This window comes from Hyaena hyaena, unplaced genomic scaffold, assembly GCF_003009895.1.
Source record: "Hyaena hyaena isolate Hyena2069 unplaced genomic scaffold, ASM300989v1 scaffold_115, whole genome shotgun sequence".
Taxonomy (NCBI): domain Eukaryota; kingdom Metazoa; phylum Chordata; class Mammalia; order Carnivora; family Hyaenidae; genus Hyaena; species Hyaena hyaena.
In genome coordinates, this window is record NW_024080747.1 from 2,070,630 (window position 1) to 2,089,715 (window position 19,086).

At 37.5% G+C, this 19,086-nt stretch overlaps 1 protein-coding gene across 1 annotated transcript in view; it reads right to left on the minus strand.

The window, feature by feature from the left end:
• Positions 1-19,086, minus strand: part of FBN2 (fibrillin 2) — a 258,206-nt gene that overhangs the window by 76,727 nt on the left and 162,393 nt on the right. Inside the window, exons 19-25 of the mRNA XM_039236691.1 lie at positions 16,230-16,355; positions 11,065-11,184; positions 6,191-6,328; positions 5,547-5,597; positions 4,995-5,120; positions 1,256-1,483; positions 626-751 (exon numbers count right to left, since the gene is read on the minus strand). Of these exons, the coding sequence (XP_039092622.1) occupies positions 626-751; positions 1,256-1,483; positions 4,995-5,120; positions 5,547-5,597; positions 6,191-6,328; positions 11,065-11,184; positions 16,230-16,355 (915 nt within the window). The remainder of the gene's footprint in view (positions 1-625; positions 752-1,255; positions 1,484-4,994; positions 5,121-5,546; positions 5,598-6,190; positions 6,329-11,064; positions 11,185-16,229; positions 16,356-19,086) is intronic.

Consider the following 19,086-nt stretch of genomic DNA (forward strand, 5'->3'; position numbering starts at 1 on the left):
CTTATGCCACAGTAAGTGAGGAAGGGCTCAGAAGCGTGTTTCAGGGGGAGATCATGAAGCAGCAGCGAGGACAAGAGAGAAGGAAAATTTCCAAGGAGAGTATGAATAAAGAGGCTTTTGAAAATAAGATTTTGGAGATAAACTTCAAGTGTTTGGAATAATTTATTTAATGTAATAGAAAAATTTGGACTTTTTTATCTTTTTAAACTAAAAGGAGATGTTGATAGGGATATGGATGGCAACTGGAGAAAATTATGAAGAAAACTCTTTAAAGATGAGGAGAATAAGTTAAAACATCTCTACTAAAAACTTAAAAATTTGTTAATATATATTACATATCATTTACACAATTGGTATAAATGATATGCAGTATGTACTTATCTTTAGAATTCATTATCCTGAGAATCAAATTTTTATGTTGTTTTCGATGTAAGACAAACTAGTGTTTTCATGCTACCGTGTAGGTCTTACAAAACCTTGTTTGGAGAAGTGATTTAAGAGTAGAGGTAAAAAAAGAAAAAAAAAAACCAAAAAGCAAAACATGGGCTTTTGAAGGCAGGACTTCGAAACCCAGCAAAAGAAAGAGAGCCAGGGTTTGACAAGTAAAACACATGAGCAAACTTACCTGTGCAGTTTCTTTCCTCCACGTCTAGAGCAAAGCCACTGTTACAACGGCACTTGAAACTCCCAATGGTATTTCTGCACTTCCCATAGGTGCACATCCCAGGAAAAGCTTTGCATTCGTTGATATCTAAAAGCAGGACAAAGCAGGAATGGTGAGCTGGCTGATATAAAAAGAGTAGGTTCACTGGTTCAAGCTGAAAACCTATCGCGATGAAAAGTATCATACCCAAGTAGAAATGGGACTCTTAAAATTTTCAGCCATCACATGGATGCTACACAGAACATTTCAAAAGTGAAAAAGATTCTGCATTTAAAGAGTTCTGACCTCTTCCTTTCTAACCAATTGTTTGGTAAGGTTTAGGGGGGATAGGGAACATTTTGCTACATCAGGGCCCCACCTAGTCAGCTGGGCTAAAGACAGCAGAGGTACGTGTGCAAAGATGTAGGAAACGTGAGATGAGTGGCATGTTTTACAACTTTCCTTTAATACTCCTGGGCCATAAGGTAGGCCACAGATCATGTTTAACAAAGAAAATAAAGTGGCGAAATGTGCTTAAAGCCAAACCAATTCTGAAAGAACATGGGAGGTGAGCTTTAAGTGGAGAGACATCAAAGCGACCCAGACAGTTACCTTTGTAAAATGGCCGCCCTGTAAGAACGTCCCCTCTGTTGGCAAAGCCTGGCCCCCGGGGGCACAGGGTCTCAAACTCCTTGGTGCCAGGTTTCGGGCATTCCTCACACTCAGTGCCCCAAGCTGCCCCAACCGCACAGCAGCAGGCATCCATGCGAAACTTTCCAGGAACAGGATGGACGCATTCATCTTCATCCCACTTCAAATAACACTGCTCCATGCGGATGTCTACACGGCAAGTGAAATCACAGTTTGAGACTAAAGTGTCACATTCATTGATTGTTCATAAACGGAGTTTTCGCTTGGCACCTGGCATGATGCCAACCAAGCTCTGGAGATACGATAATGGATGAGAGACAGGGTCCCTGACCTCCTGGAATGGACTGTGTAATGGATACTCATTAAAGAGAACAAAGGTGAGTTCTTCAGGAAGAAAAGGTTCCCTTGTGACATGACTCTTTCCTATCATCACCCATGATCCTTTTTTTGTACTGTTCATTTGAGAAAGAATAAGATAATTGGAGTGACAGATTCTTCTTGTTCGCTGAAGTGCTTACAGTGGCTTGTGACCAGCTGCTGTGTCCTAATCAGAAACAGTAAATGATCAACTGTAATTTATTTGCCAACTTGGGACAACTAGTAGAACAGCTTTACAAAGGAAAAAAGGTATTTTTGCATTTCAAGTTACTTTTTTTTCTGGTCAAATTTACCTTTTGCATCATGGTTTTTGTCCTGAATTATGTACATCTGCCCTAGTAAGGGGCCAACTTATTTGCTTAAATGTCATATTTTCCCTTTAATCTTGAAACATACCAAGACCTTAGATTAATCAAGAGTCACAAAATAGGATAAATTAGTGTGGAGTGTAAATCACACATTTGTCTGTTAGTCAACAGAGTTTTTGATCAAACTACAGTCAAACATTTGGCTATATGGATAATGGATACCAGGCTAAATATGGATAATGAGATAAAAAAGGTTCTCCTTAATCACATCATATGTCTTATTTGATAATGGTATTTTAAGACATCAAACCCTTTCCTAAACCTCACAACTGTTTAGTAGAGGATAAGAGATCCCTCATAGAAATATAAGCATAAACAAATAAATATCTTTACTATTTTAGTTACTGTCAATGCTAATTCTTCCAAGTGCTCAAGCAAAGGCACCATAAACTTTAACAACCTCCTTTAGCTTATAGTTACAAACATTTCCAAGGATGGTAGCTACAAAGTGCTATTTTTAAAGACACAAATCACTGTGGTAAATTTTCCGTTTGACTTTGTAGACTGACTATCAGTATTCACAGTAGAGGATTCTGCCTTCTATATCTGAACCAACACCAATCCCAAAGCCAGGCTCTCTGCTAGTGTGCAGAAACAACAGTAATCCACAGAATATCATGATCTCTAGGCAGCCAGGAGCTACTGTCAGTCACAGCCAACCCCATCCAGGGCAGTAAGGATCTTAATAGGATACAGAAGTTTTATTTGGGCACCCTGAGAACTATGGACTGGCTCAAATGGTTTCTGAAGTCACTGAAGTAATTTGCTCAAGAAGTGAGATTAACTAAAATAAATAAATAAAAAGCATCTGAACTTCATATGCAACAGGTATGAGAGGCTGGCAGAGAAATCCCATGTCTTTGCTATGCAGATCCATATCAATATTTGCCTCAGGAATCAAAACACTGTTCACTGGCCACATCTGGCCTGGGAATGTTTCTACTGCCTGGCACAGAAATTAGCATATGCGTTTGGAAACTTGTGGATGGTATATGTGCTCTCTCTAGAGTTTGCAGCGGTCCTCAAGACTCCTATTACTAACTCACTCATTTCTGTTACCTGCCTGGCCCCTGAGAGTATTCGAATCTGGACTTGACTTAGGTCAGTTTCTATCAGAGCAGTTTTCCTCTATTTCTGTTCTCAGGATATTTTACATTTTCAAATGTTCGTCTCTTCTTGAAACTTCCTCACATCCCCAGCCACAATGTGTTTTTGTAGCACAGTTCAAGTAGTGAGAAAAGATTTAACCCAAGTGTGAGAATGAAGACTCCAATATATCCTTTTAGAATATTATGAAACGCTTGATTTTGAATAATATTATCAGGAACTTTCTTTGTTGAGTGACAATTTACAATGACTGATAATATCTCTTTATATATAGGATCCTTTGGTTACTGAAGGCAATTTGGTATTATTAGTCATTTGACCATACTGATATTGTTACTTGGGATCTTCAAATGATACTTTACTTTTTTTCTAACTTTTGTAGATAATTTAGTAATAAAATTCTGAAAAGAATTTTCCTTTATTGTTAGACTTTGGATGTTATAATTTCTAACCAATTCCATATGATTTTATAGTCATACTTTGTATCTGAATTTAAATATACTGTTAAAATTAACAAAATGAAATTTGCGTTAATTATAATAACTAATCTGTATGGTGTTGCAAACATTTTTTACTACTAACTTAAAAAATCACCGATATATTTAAATACCTTAGGGGCACCTGGTGGCTCAGTTGGTTGAGCTTCCTACTCTTGATTTCAGCTAAGGTCATGATTCCAGGTTCATGAGATCAAGCCCCACATTGGTTCCACACTAAGCATAGACCTGCTTAAGATTCTCTGTCCCTCCCTCTCTCCCCTTCTCTCTCCCCGCCTTTGCCCTTCTGCACTTACTTGTTCCCTCTCTGAAATAAAATTTTAAAAATAAATAAAAATAAATAAATACCTTAAAGATCTTTGGCTATAACACTATCAATGCTCATGCTTTGTCTACAAACTTAAATTTCAAATACAAACATATGTAAAGTTCTTTTGGAAAATAAATACTGTTCTATAGCATATTGGGGGGAAAATCCCATAATTAAATAAAAAATTGCTTAGATACAACACAGAATTAAGAAAAGTTTCTTTTCTAATCATGAAACTCAGATCAAGTCAAAATGACATTGATAATGATAAGGTCAGTTATGTATTTCTGTCCTAATGATGTTCAAAGAGTTTCCTCATTTTAGAGTTTTACAAAATAAAGCATTAAAAAAATTTAAACTGTCAGGTAGTAAAGGAAGGACTAGGATCAGGCAATATTTAAAAATAAGTTTACTTACTTATTTTGAGAGAAAGAGTGAGTGAGCACAAGTTGGGGAGGGACAGAGAGAGAGGAAGAGAGGATCCCAAGCAGGGTCCAAGAGTCAGTGCAGAGCCCGATGTGGGAGGAATTGACAAGCCGTGAGATCATGACCTGAGCCGAGATCAAGAGTCAGATGCTCAAACAACTGTGCCACCCAGGTGCCCCACTGGGCAGTGTTTTTAAAGAGAAACAATAACCCTGTCCTTGACTTCCTCAATGTCTTGTCTAAGAGTGTAATTTCGATACTGACAACTGTTGACTCTAAATATTAGTCTCCAATTTTTCTTCTATGTTCAAAACATATATAGTTCTCTTACTCCATTGGCCAATGGAAAAGATTGACCTGCCTAAAATACCTGATTAAAGAAACCAACTTTTGAGATAACTGACCAGTACCAACTTTCTGTATTATACAGAAACCATGTCATTTAAATACATTCACTTTAAAAATATTCTCTAGTGATTTCCCCCCCCAAAATAACTCACATAAGGCCAGTTTCCAGCTATAGACCCAATGGTTTTGAAGTGGTCAATGCCCAAGAAATAAGAAAAATTCACCTCTGGTTTCATGCATAAAATACAGGAAGATGTGAGTCTTACCCAGACACACACGGCCAGTTCCATCCAACGTAAGGCCTTCAGGGCACTCACAATGAAAAGATCCTTTGCTATTGACACAGTGTCCATTTGGGCAAACGCCAGGAAATACTTCACACTCGTTAACGTCTGCAGGGAAATGAAGTGAGCAGAGGGATAAAAGATGTTAGAAACAGAAAAAGCAGGTGTACTCTCCCCAAATAGCAGATTCAATCTGCAGTACAATGTGGATTATTACTTGACTTGAACAGAAATATTCCACAATGCAACCACCGGGTTTCCTAGGTACCAGCTGTGATAATTACCATGGCCTTGCCCATCCATAAAACAGCCCAGACATGCTCCCTTCCCAGCTGTTTTGTACCTTAACGCCTCATGGTGATCTCATGAAAATTTACCCACCAGCATAAAAAGGGAGAAGTAGGGTTTTCCAAGAGTATTATTATAAAGCATTCATTGATTACACTGTTCTTATTGTACTTTCAAGGTTTTTAAAATGGATACATCTCGCCAAAGTGAGTGTCAATGTGACATATCATCCAAGTATATTCTCACCTTCACAAGAAATGCCTTTAATCCTGGCAAAGCCTCTTGGGCAAGCTGTATCTGTGAGAACAACACAACTTCATGAGGAAAGGAAACATAACTGTTTTACGTTCAAGAAGCAGTATGAACAGAATCTAAGTTGAACTGAATAAAAACCACAAGCTGGGGTTTTAGAGGCCAAGGCTCTAAATACCCTCTGATCAATTCGGTAGAGCATATGACATACTGTGGTAACTGCCATCATTGCTGACCCACACTGAGATTCCGATAGTTGTCCTACAATTCAGTTCTGCTTTTACGTGGTCTGCTAACTTACAAACAAACAAGTAAACAGATGTAAAGCAAAGAGACATGATCTACTTGGACACATGCAGATACGGATCCCAAAGGATACTGACAATCACTTAGCAGCTAGATTCCAGCTAGTTCCCTTCCTTGTCGAAGGTGCTCAGAAGGTCTGCTTACAGTAAAGGGAGAAATCGAGTACATATTTCAACAAGCGAACGAACTTCACCAGAAAAGACATTTTAGGGAGGGTCGTGATGTTATGATCTTCCACACTATGGAAATACACAGTGACACAGGAGCCTGCCTTGGTGAAGGAGCAGCTTTCCTGTGAGAAGCCCAGCCAGAGCCCTGGGACAGCCCCCTACCTAGTTCACATCGTTCACAGGGGCTGCCCCAGGCAGCTCCGAGCGTGGCGCAGCATTCGGATTTCAGAGTGGCTCCATTAATGTTCACCTCACAGCGGTTGTCCTGAATGTTCAGCCAACACGTCCCTTTCAGGCTGTCTGAAAAGCAACAGGAAGGGATGGGAGCTCTCATCTCTGAAGACAATACAACTCAGTTAGACACAACAAAGGCAATTTTTACAGTATTAAACAAGAGCATTATTTTAAAAACGTTTCATGCGTATCTTTTGAACGTATTTATGTGTACATGTATTTTAAATATACTATCTTACATGGAAGCCAAGTATTATACCATGTACATCTTACAGGATATGATAATTTTTACAATTAAATATAGTGCTACTCTATGAGTGGTCACTGTCGTCCAAGATTTTATGCTGCTGGTATTAACAAACACCATGCATTACCATGCTAAAATCATGACTTGTGTGGAATACACTCACGAGATTTATCTCTTGTGATAACTGCTTTGACATTTAAGGTTTTACCAAATAAAATGCCTTAAATAATTTCCTTTTCTTATAATCCCCCACCAAACATACCACACACAATTTACGTTCTATATGAGAGACACCAGCATTTCTCTAACTGAAGATAATTATTTGATGAATAATTTATTTTAATAAATCTACAAGATGAAAAAGAAAAGAAATATCACCAGGACACTACCATTAAGACACACCAGGGCTAATAATATCTGATGGATTTTCCATCAGGCATCTGCCTTCACATACCCTATATGCAGCTTTATCTCTAGCTCAAAAAGGAATGCATGCTGGTGGCAAACTATTTGAAGAAACAGAAGAGACCATATAAAAAGGATGTGTGTCAAACTCTCTAGGGGCAACTACTCTTTTTAGTCTGTCTCCACATCAAATTTAAGTGAGGATCTTCCTTATGTGACTGCTGAATAGCTCATTTTGTAATGGTGACAAGGAATCTGGCAAAGTTGATGGGGCAAATAGGAGTTGGGTTAAAAGAAATCATACATGAAGCTGTCCTCAGAGCACTGTGGCTCTCAGTTCAGGGTGCGTGACACTGCCAAGGCTCTTGTTCAAATGTGGATTCACGAGTCTGCAGGTGTGCGGCCCAGGAGCCTGAGGAGTTCACAAAACTCCTCAGGTAAGTGCTACGTGGGTGGTGTATGCAGCAGTTCAACAAAAACTTAACAGCCTACTGAAGCACACGGACTTGGAGAACAATAAAGAAAAAGGTACATTCCTAGACTATTTACCTTAACATTCACTTAATAATATGGGTAAAGCTTACTGCTAGGTTCAACAATAAAAATAAAGCATAATGGGAAACATAGAAAGAGAATTAAAGTAAAATTGGCAGGTCCTGGACTGAAGACCCTGTGGTTTCTGAGTCCCCACTGAACGCAAACAAGGTAGGAGCAAGTCACTTGTCGCCCAAGGCCTTGGGGCCAGAAGTGAAAACAAAACGAGTAATTGCATCCTTGATGACACAAAGAGGGATGGGGAAAAGCTGTGGAGAAGAGATGGATGTTCCCTTTGTTTTTCTTAGTTTTGAGATTCAGTTTGGGTGGAAAATTGTGTGCAAATGAAAAAGACTTTTTCATCAGACTGTATCCTGTCTCAAATGAAAGGCTTTTTATAGGGCTTTTCCCATCTTTATTTATTTGCTTGTTAAAACAGCCTCTAAGGTAGGTACAATTTGCAGAGGAGAAAACTGAGGCCTGCAGAGGTCAGCCAGTTGACCACAAGATCACCCAGGTAGAATACTGTCAGCGTCACAATTCAAAGTCACACGTGGTTTGATTTCATAGCCTTCACTTTATAACATCATGTTTATTTTGGCTGGCCCGGTATCGACTTAAAAGTTACAAAATCTGCTGATACACATACCCATACATACAGATTCATTTCTCTTGCTCTGATTGTTTTTTTGTGTGTATATAGACATACACACATCAGATGTAGTTATGTAGTTGTGTGGTTAGGGGTAGGGTGGTAATTCTGAAAAAAATAAAGCAGGATAAGCAATCTTGAGGGTGTACGTTGGAAAAAGACTGTTGTACTGACAAAGGTAGTCAGAGAAGACCTGACTCACAAAGTGAACTCTGAGGGAAGACTGTAGGATGGCAAATACTGAGAAGACTAAGGTAAGATAGAGGCTACAGTAATAAGGAAGAAGAGAAACAGTGTGGGCTTGGATGGGAAGTTCTTGGTGGTAGTGCCGAGAAGTGGCCGGAATGTGGATAAATGTCAAATGTAATCAACAAGAATGGCTGATAGATTCAATGTGTATTTCAAAGAAAGGCGTCAAAGATGACTCCAAGGTTTTGGGGGCTGCTGCCAATGGGCAAAATGGAACTGCCATCTGAGGAGTCAGAAGTCATTCCGGGAGAAACAGGTTCAAGCCAAAAGATGGCAATTAGGTTTTGGCCATGTTAAGTTTGAAGCATCTATTGGACATCCAAATGGAGGCAGTGTACAGACAGATGGAAATCCAAGTCTGGAACCAGTGGAGAGGCTGAGGGAGGAGAGGAACACATGAGGGTCAATGCAGAGGCCATCTAAGCCTAAGTACAGACAGCGAAGCCAAGAGGTCCATGACTGACCACGGGGACCTGGTAGCTGGAGGCCAGGAGGATACGGAAGACAGAGGAAACTGAGAAAAAGGGGTCAGAAAAGTAAACTGAGAAGAGAAGGCCAAAAATGGAAGATTTCTTGAGAAGAGCTGAGAGAAGACCACTGCTACCAGGTGAGGTTAAGAAAGAAGGAAGGACCACTGTACTGACACCAGGGAGGCCACTGCCCTTGTCACCATCATCTCCATGTAACTGAGGACAGCATGCGGACACAAGTCAAAGATGAGGGAAATTTGTCTGGGTCACGCACAGAGCCATCCAACGTGGAGGAGTGTCATGAAGGAACGATTAATCAAATGTACCGTTCTATTACACTGAATCATCATCAACCAGAATACAGTGGTCTCTTCAAGCAGTTTACTGAACAGTTTGTAATTAATTTACACTTAGGGAGTCTGCAGAATATATTCTAAATATCTAAACATTCTAAGTATCTAACCAGTTCCTATATGCTCTAACTTAATTTCAAATTAGTAATCACATCAGGGAGTTTTTATTCAGTTCTAAATAGAGACCCTTGGCTCCTATCAAAGAGCAGTTTGCAGGCTGAGCACTGAGTAGAGCCACTGTCAGTCCTATTAAAATTTTCATATTTTTCCTGTTGTATGTGTTACAACCTATTTCCGTTTTAAAGCTATAATTCTATTTTCAGTGGAAAAAAACCCCAGATAAAATAATGTCTAAAATTTTCAAGTGTTAAGTAAATTTCTTTCCAAGTAGCTCTAGGCTGGGAAATTCAGTTTGATCATAACCAATAAAAACTCATAACACACCAGCTGAGAAAAATATGGTGGTGTTTAGTTGTCCAACATACTGACTTGAGAGTAAAAAGTCTTTGTTCCTTTTTCATTAATAAATAGAAAGATAAAAGGCCAAAATAGGAGAAGTCTTTATGATGAAGCAAAACCTAAGATACTTTTGATGTCCAAGTGACATACAGGTTTAGTTTTCTGAGACATTAATTAATTCACAATTAACTGGCATTAATTAATGCAGAGTTCATTTCCTTTACACAATAAAATGACTCTACTTCAGTTGGCAACTGTGGCCTAGCAAAAATATTTCTGCTTCCCCCCCATCCGACTCCACCCCTCCCCCAAAGGAATTCTATAAGAAAAAAAGTAGTGCCCCAGGCAGATGGCAGTCTATTTCCTAATATGGAAAGCTGGAGCAAGGCTCAAATTTCAGCAGCTGTACCTCACTGGGAGCTGAAGAGCTGCCATTTCCAAAGGGAAGGTTTTCATTGATAATTTTGGACTTGGTCATTTCTCTTCATGTAACAAACAGATACTCTAACATCCAGCTCAATGGTATGAGCATCAGACATAATGAAATGAAAATACCATTGTCTTTCACTAACACTCAAATGACAATTCATACTGGCCAGATAACAAAAACTGACAAATAATTTGACACTGTGTAAAACTGAAATCCCGTCTTATCTGGAAATATATATATGTAGTTTACTTTGAAAGTGGATACTAGCTAATCCTGTGAACTGTCCTACCTGGGCCGAAGAAGCCACAGACACAATGGACAGGACCAGATGATGGAGTCCGTTTTTCCCATTACACATGCTGCACTGCTTCTTGCAGTAAAAGACAGGACGATCTTGTTTTATGTATACCCTACTGTCATTATCACAAACTGACCTTAAAGGTTTTGAGACATGTAAAACGATGCTGGTGTGGAAGATTTGGAATCTTTCTCCTTAAGAGATTTCCAAAAGCAAGAAACGTTATCTTTTCTTCCCTGGGCCTTTCCATGTCTGACTGATGGGGGAAATGAAAAAATAATAAATTCCTTCTATTTGTTTAAAGTCCTCAAATTCTTGTCCTGTTAACTGAGTCCAAATTCTATCACAGTTTTGTTCTGAAGTGTGTTATAAAAAGCATGCAGCAGGGATTTGATGGTCTTGGTTCGTAGGGCATTCTGGAGTAGCAAACATAAATCTGTGTGTGGTATGCAAATGTTCACAGTCTCCAGCATAATATATCTACTCATGTGACAGAACACTTCTTAGAAGCTAACAAAATTCAGGAGCCCGTCCATTTAGGCTATCGTGTTTTACTCCTATCCCAATAATGAGAGCAAACCACTCAAGTAACTCCTAATTACCAGCTTCCTGTAATCATGTTCCGTTTTCATCCTCAGTAAGGTCTGCAGTCTCTACTTATGTTGGCAGTGAAGCTGAAACACCAGCCCTGTGTATGAATCTTACCAATACAGATCAATCCTGTTGAGCTGAGTTTGCTGCCAGGAGAACATTCACAATTGAAAGATCCAAGGTTGTTCCTGCAGGCCCCATTGACACATGGGTTGCTTTCACATTCATTTATATCTACAATCCAGGAGGAAAAGATTCTGTTAGAATTGCCATGTGTTTCTGGAAAATATTATTCCAACAAGCCATGCTATGCCAAAATGTCTGGTAAACTTGGCTCTTGCAATTTTAATATGGATCTAGGAGGCATAAAGTGAATGGGGAACGGAGACACGAATTTTACAGCACAGATACACACAGACACGACTAGGGGCTCAGCAGGACTATAGGAATCAGCCCAATCTTACGAAAGGGTTTAAGTATGTTACTTGTCACTACTTCACTACAGCTTTAAACAAATTGGGATTGATTTCCCCCACAGTAAGATAAACTTGTCCTGTGGGAAATCTCAATTCTGAATGGATGGAAAGCAACCATATTCCTGGGTACATTGTGCTGGGCACAAACAAAGGTTGGCTGTTTCTGTCATTTGTGGCTCTGGGAGGTTTTAGAAAAATTAAAAGCCCATGTTAGAGACAATGTATCACAATGCTGGCTTTCATTCCAAACTCCTGGATACAAATCAGGAAGTAAGGGATGAAACTTTAATACTGAGTAGAGCATTCTCTTTCAGACTTTATCTACCTGCCTTTCTCTTTCAGCCTGTTTACATCTACACGTTTGGTGCCAATACTTTTTTTTAAAACACAAATGACTGGTAAAATAAAAAAGAGAAGAAAACTTTAATTGCTTAAAAGAGACCACTACTGTCATTAACCTGCTTGAATCCTTAATCAAATCAGCATCATCTACATAATCACTATTGCCAGTCATAAGTAAACAGGGCACACCCATGTTCTCAATGGTAACTAAAGCGATTGTCAAGCCAATAAAATTAGTTTAGCAGGAGTTAATTACAAATAAATACAAGTTTCAGTCAAAGTACTAGTAACAATATCCAAAACTGACTCCCAGTGTAAATTCAACCACTCAATTTAAAGAAAGGATACATTGATTTCTTTTTGTACTTGGTAAACTGTGTGAACACAGGTCAGTATACCCCAAGGCATTTTTTGTTGCTGTTGACCACTAGCATTTCTGAACTCACTGGGGTCCTTCTTTTTCTTCTTTTTTGTCTAAACATCTCTTTGAATTAAATATAAAATACTATGTTGAGGAAAACATAAAAATAACTGAAGGGCTGCAATGCTTACTCTTGAACACCCAAGTCAAATATAAATTAAATTGGTCCTGAAAAGGCAGGGCTCCCTGTTGATTTGCAAATCTATGGATTTGAAATGCATATTTAGAAATCAATGTGGAAAAGAGGTATATACCTTCCTTGCTGCTTCACAATTACTAAGGAAGTAACCATGTACTAATTTAATTCTCAAGGTAGAAAGTGAGGAAATATGAATGCATCTTTTTTTTTAATCAGGTTGTTTGCATCAAGAAATCCTCTTAAAAGAAAAATACAAGAGCAGGTTTTGTAAACACAGCACAGACTTAAAATGAAAACATCTATTCCAGAATATTGCAATTCTTTTAGTAAGAACAACATAAAGAGGGAATCAGAGAGCCAAAAAAAAAAAAAAAAAAAAGCAGATAACTAATCTGAGGACAAACTATATAATTCACCTATGAATTTCATTTGTAAGAAGCTTCTAAAAAAAGCAAAATGTCAATTATCATATAATTTGAAATCCCTCTTCTAAATTAAGCAGTTATGAACTCCCAAACTAAACACACACAATGACAGCTACAAATATCAATGGTTTAATTTTTCTTTAAATACAATGTTTTTATGTCACAAGTGTCATGCAACCAGAAATTGAAACAGTTCACTGGACATTCCTGGAAATAAACTTCAAAGCACATCTGGCTTACATTTAACTAGTTATGTCACTGGAAACACAATCTAAACCACAGCGCTTGCTGTAAAAATGTTAACTTTCACAGACTCGCGGAGCTCACACAAAAAAAGGAAAATAAATTTTTTGTAACTTCGGTCCGAAATATCATAGAAATTTTATTATTACTGCTATTTATTATTTCTTTAAAATCGCCTGTTGAAAATATGAATGACAAGCAAAATTAGTGGCTGGAGTAAATATATACAGAGAAAGCTGGAGTCTCCAGTGAATCTGCTAATAATTCCCTGCCTAGTCTTTGGAAATTAGTTTAGAAAGGACAGAATAAAGAGAAGGGCTTCAGGCAGACACATTTCTGCATTGGCAGAAATGAGTAGACCCAAGGGAAAAAGACAATCATGGCCTTCAAATCTTTTTTTAAAACAACTTAATAAAATGCAAATGACTTAACAGTGGGAGGAAACTGAGAAATAAGCTATTTGGTTTGTTTTCTCACAATAAATCACTCTTATTTCCACAAACATCATTAGGCTAGAGCCAAAATATTTTTCTATCATTTCTCTTCTATTTACATAACATGAGCTTCTTCCTTATGAATGACAGATCCAAAATATATTTCGTATTAAAGAAAAGGCTTAGATTTATCACAAACAGTTATCCTTTGGACAAAAGTAAAGAGCATACATTCTAACCAACACTGTTGCCTGCTTTGATCCTAATGTCCCTCTTATTTATGCAATCAGCCAGCCATTCGCTTAAACACCATTGGCTCCTGGTCTTTAATCTTCCTATAGGCAGGTGAGTCCCTGCCTTTTATTTATGTTTTGGTATCTGGGCTCCTTTGGACCAAATGGATTTAAAGACACCATCCATCTCGTTCCCCATTATGTGCCTCTCTCAAGATAGCACCAAAGGGTATTTTGACTATAGGCAGGGAAGCCAGTTCATCAACTTCCCAGTGAAACCAAGAAGGTATCCTAAACTGATCGCTCTTTCAGAGTTTCCTGACATTTCAGAGAAACTTATCCTCAAAAATACAAAAGATAAAAGTGATACAGGATAATGGGGAGGAAATGCAGAAAGTTGGGAATAAAGAAAAAAAAAAACTACAAATTTTGAAATCCCTTCTCGATTCCTCCAAAAAACCGATGGAGGAAATATGACTAGAATTTTTTTTTTTTTTTTTTACAAAATGTTTCTCAGAGCAATTCTGAGTGGATAATAGGTGTTACAGGTGGGTGGGAATGGGTGCTAGGAAACACTGGAGCTGAATATACTGGTGAAGCCTGAGCTACTTTAAAAAGACAGCTTTTGGGGCGCCTGGGTGGCTTAGTCGGTTAAGCGTCCGACTTTCACTTAGGTCATGATCTCGTGGTTAGTGGGTTCAAGCCCCGCGTCGGGCTCTGTGCTGGCTGCTAGCTCGGAGCCTGGAGCCTATTTCAGAGTCTGTATCTCTCTGACCCTCCCCTGTTCACGCTGTCTCTCTCTCTCTCTCTCCTAGAAATAAATAAAAATATTTTTAAAAAAATATTAAGAAAAGAAAATGCCTCCGCTTAAAAAAATAAAAAATAAAAAATAAAAAGACAGCTTTTCAGGGGCACCTGGGTGGTTCAGTTGGTAAAACGTCTGACTTTGGCTCAGGTCATGATCTCATTCTTCGTGGGTTCAAGTCCTGCATCTGGCTCTGTGCTGACAACTCAGAGCCTGGAGCCTACTTCAGATTCTGTGTCTCTCTCTGCCCTCCCCTGCTCACGCTGTCTCTCTCAAAAATAAATAAACATTTAAAAAAGAACAGCTTTTCTAACATTTCTGCTGAACTATGGAGAAATGAATCTTCAAGTACTAGGACTGAAAGGAGAGTTGCTCTTTTAGGAGCTCCTGCAAGAGGTGAGCAGTAGAAGGGCAGGTATCAGGACTAAGTTTAGAGAAACTGCCTTTTATACTGAAGTGTTCTTTTCTTATTGTTTTCTTTTTTTTTTTTTTCCAGGCTAATTGCTGTTTTTCAATGGTCCCTCCAATTCATTCCAAACTTGGAACTGCACTTTGTAATTGCATTTCATTGACTTCAGCTGAGTCATTTGTGTTTTGGCATCTTGTTCAAGCCCTAACTTGTTTCTATTCACAAGAATGCTTTGAAATGAAACAATAAGATGAAGAGAGAATGTTAACATCTTTTTGCATGGTATTACTATTGCTGTTTTCTTGGCTATGGAGTCACTAAGAAAGAAATACTTCAACAGATAAGGAAAGGTCTATTCAAAATAATTAAAGATGGAATCTTTTTTTTTAAAGTGCCTTTGGCAGCAGTTTCTGGATTTGAGAACTTCATAGGACACTTCTATAAGCATCTCCCACTCCCACCGTGAGACTTACAAAGAACAATGGCTAGTAGTCAGATAATGGATTATTCACAAATACACAGGACTTTGATAAAGAAACAAAATCATAATTAAACATACTGCTTGCTTAGCTGGTATCTCACTGATAACGAGGCCCTTTGTCATAGAAGTCATTCACAAAGCATCCACTATACAAAAACGTGGTTAAAGAAGTTTTTAACCAGTGATTTATGATCTACACACCTAAATGGTAACTTTGAAATCATCAAATAGAAAGGACAATTTTCTTAGACTATAAATTTATTTTAGGTGACCATTTCTATACAGGCCCCAAATGTTTTCTGGGCCCATCTCTGAGGTGTATCAATAAATCCATAAATAAAATACCACAAGGCTGACTTTGCCATTACAGTTCAAGTTTCCCAAGGCAAATGTAGGACAGTAGTTTTTAGATGGGGAAAAGAAAACAAAAATGTGATATTTTATTTCAGCAAGTAAAACAAACTGGCTCCTTTCACTACCCGCTTCCCGACACAAATTTCAAAATGTTTGTTGATATTTTATCTGAATGGAACAAAACTGATGGATCTGTAAATTGGGTTAGGTGCATACTATTTCTTCGTTTTTCTTCTTTTTTTAAAGATATATTTATTTACTTAAGTAATCTCTACAAAGACCTTACAGCTGAAACTCATGACCCTGAGATCAAGAGTCACATGTTCTACTAAGCAAGCCAGCCAGACACCCCAGTACATATCATTTCTAACGACTGGCAAATGAGCTGTAGGAGATCACTGAATTTTTAAAATATTCAAACAATACTGTTTACTCTCGTTTCATCAGTGTACTTGACAAACATCCACACATATCTAGGTACCTGCTGTTCACAAATAGGCAAGAAGACATCTCTTACCTTCACACGTCTCTGTCTCAGTCCTGAACACATACCCAGGTGGGCATGTGCAACTGTAACTTCCGGGTGTGTTTCTGCACAGGCCATTGTCACAGAGCAGTCTGTTTACCAAGCACTCATCGATGTCTGAAAGCAACCAATGGAAGACAGGAGATATAACATATTGAAATGAACAGCCCGGTGACCAATGACCAATACCCTCCTTGATTTCATCTCTCCTTTTAAAAAATTAATATACTTTTTAATTGACGTAGAGTTGACATGCAATATTAAATTTGTTTCAGTTCTACAATACAGTGATTGAATATTTATATATATCATGCAATGTTCACCATGGCAAGTGTAATTACAATGTTTTTACAATATTATTGACAATATTGCCTATACTGTACTTTTTATCCCTGCAAATTATTTATTTTATAACTGGAAGTGGGCACTTCATTTAATCCCCTCTGCCTATGTCACCCCCAACCCCCCTCAAAAAGTCTTAGGATCTTTGTGCCCACACCACATTCCTTGATCCTAAGCAAAATATATTTGGTTTTACTCATACGGAACATAATTTTATACCATTGCCTCTTTTGAAAATGTTTTTTTTTATTTTTTAATTTTTTTTGAAAATGTTTTGAAGTCTCTGTAATGAATACACACATGTGTGCGCGCACACTTGAAAGCACCAATGAAATTTATCAACAGATTAAACTTACTTACCTATGAACTTCTTTATATATAATAAAAATAACAGACAATTTTTAAAAACTTTTTAAATTAAAATTCTAATAAAAATGCATTAAATGGCGGTTAAACAATAGGTGTTTACTACTCTTTTTCCATTATGTTTCTAATTCAGAAACAATTCATTATTATAGGGAATTCATGATCTATTTTGTATATTCCATTAGTGGTGTAGAATAGTCTAGAAAATATTATCTAATGCTCAGGTTTAAGAATCAAACACTGAGTTTTATCTTTATGTCCATGTTCATTTTTACAAATGTAGTTAATAATAGAAAAAAAGAAATACTGCAGTTTGGGGAGAACAGTTTCTTTAATGCACAGTTATATATATTTTTTAATTTTTTTAATGTTTTTTTTTTTTAATTTATTTCTGAGAGAGAGATAGAGACAGCATGAGCAGGGGAGGGTCAGAGAGAGAGCAAGACACAGAATCTGAAACAGGCTCCAGGCTCTGAACTAGCTGTCAGCACAGAGACCAACACAGGGCTCGAACCCACGAACCATGAGATGATGAACTGAGCTGAAGTCGGACGCTTAACCAACTGGGCCATCCTGGTGTCCCATGCACAGTTTTATTTTTAGTCTTACAAATAACAATTGTAACTTACCAAAAAATATACACAGTATACTGTAACAATTTGGAAAACAAACTGGAAAAATATTTGCTGTAATTCCATCAACACTGATAAGCATTATTTTTGGTGTCTTATCTGACTGTTTTCTTTTGGATGTTATGTTTTTGCTCCAATTCTGAATCTTGATGTTTAAAAACTAACACTGTACTTTAAGCATCACCATATACTTCTCCATGATTGCATGTTGCATTAAGTAGCTAAATCACCAATTATTTACCTACTATTGCATGCTTTGGGTTAAAATGTGTTCCTCCAAAAAAGTTAGGTTGAAGCCAGTATATGACCTTTGGAAAAAGGAATGTTATAGAAGTAATTAAGCTAAAATGAGGTCATTACGGTAGGATGTAATCCAATATGACCGCTGTCCATAAAAAGGGGGAAATGATGTGAAACACAGCAGGAAGATGATGTGAAAAGACATGGAAAAGATGTACATATGACCAGAGTGATGCATATGTAAGCCAAGGAACATCAGGATTGCAAACAAACACCAGAAGCTCGAAGAGGAAAGGAAGGATCCTCCCGTGGAGCCATTAGAGAGAGCACAGCCCTCTGGATGCCTTGATTTTGGATTTCTGGCTTCCCAAATTGTAAGACAATAAATTTCTCTTACTTTAAGCAACTCAAATTTTAGTAGTTGTTCTTTTTTTTTCAGTAATCCTAGCAAACTAAAACTAAAATTTAGCTCCATTTTAATTTTAAAATGTAGTTTTAATTTTTATCAAATTTATGCATATTTCTATTTTAAAGAGTCAAATAGTGCCATGAACCATGTTCAGGGTATAAATGCTCACTGACTCTCCCTGTTTTCAGCAGTGTGCCCATAGGCTCCACTGCACTCAACAGTTATGCTGGAAGCAATTTTGCTTCTGGTTAATATCAGGTAGCTGGTTTACATATTTTTATAAATGTTCAATAATCTTTGGCTAGTGCCCTTCCTCATGAGCATCAAAATCCATTATAAGTATATGATATTTAATATATCCTTCTACACCTATCTGTACATATGTTTTCAACTCCAGATCAAATGAGTATATTCAATAATAAAAGTCAGTGCCATAAGGGCAGAAAAATATTTTTTCCGAATCATAATCATCAAGACTTGGATATGAGTCATCAGTGATTAGGTGTTAACAATTATTACATAATGATGAATTCAAAGCATTCATTTTATAAAAGTGAACTCAATGCTCTATGAGAAAATCTAAATTCTTCACAAATTCTTGAATTTATGCACCAGTCATTTGAGTGTTTATAAACCTTTTCTTATAAATTACAAAAAGAAACACCTATGTTTGGATATGTTGTAGTGAGTAGTTATTTCCTTGTAAGTGGAAGTTTTCTAAACCTCTAACACTTCATTTTCTTAATTTCCTGCCTTGTTAACTCTGAAGTCCATTTCATAGTGAAAACATTGCACGATTTAGACATATGCAGAAATACAACAGGCCAATAACTGAGGTATATATCTATTCATTTGGGAA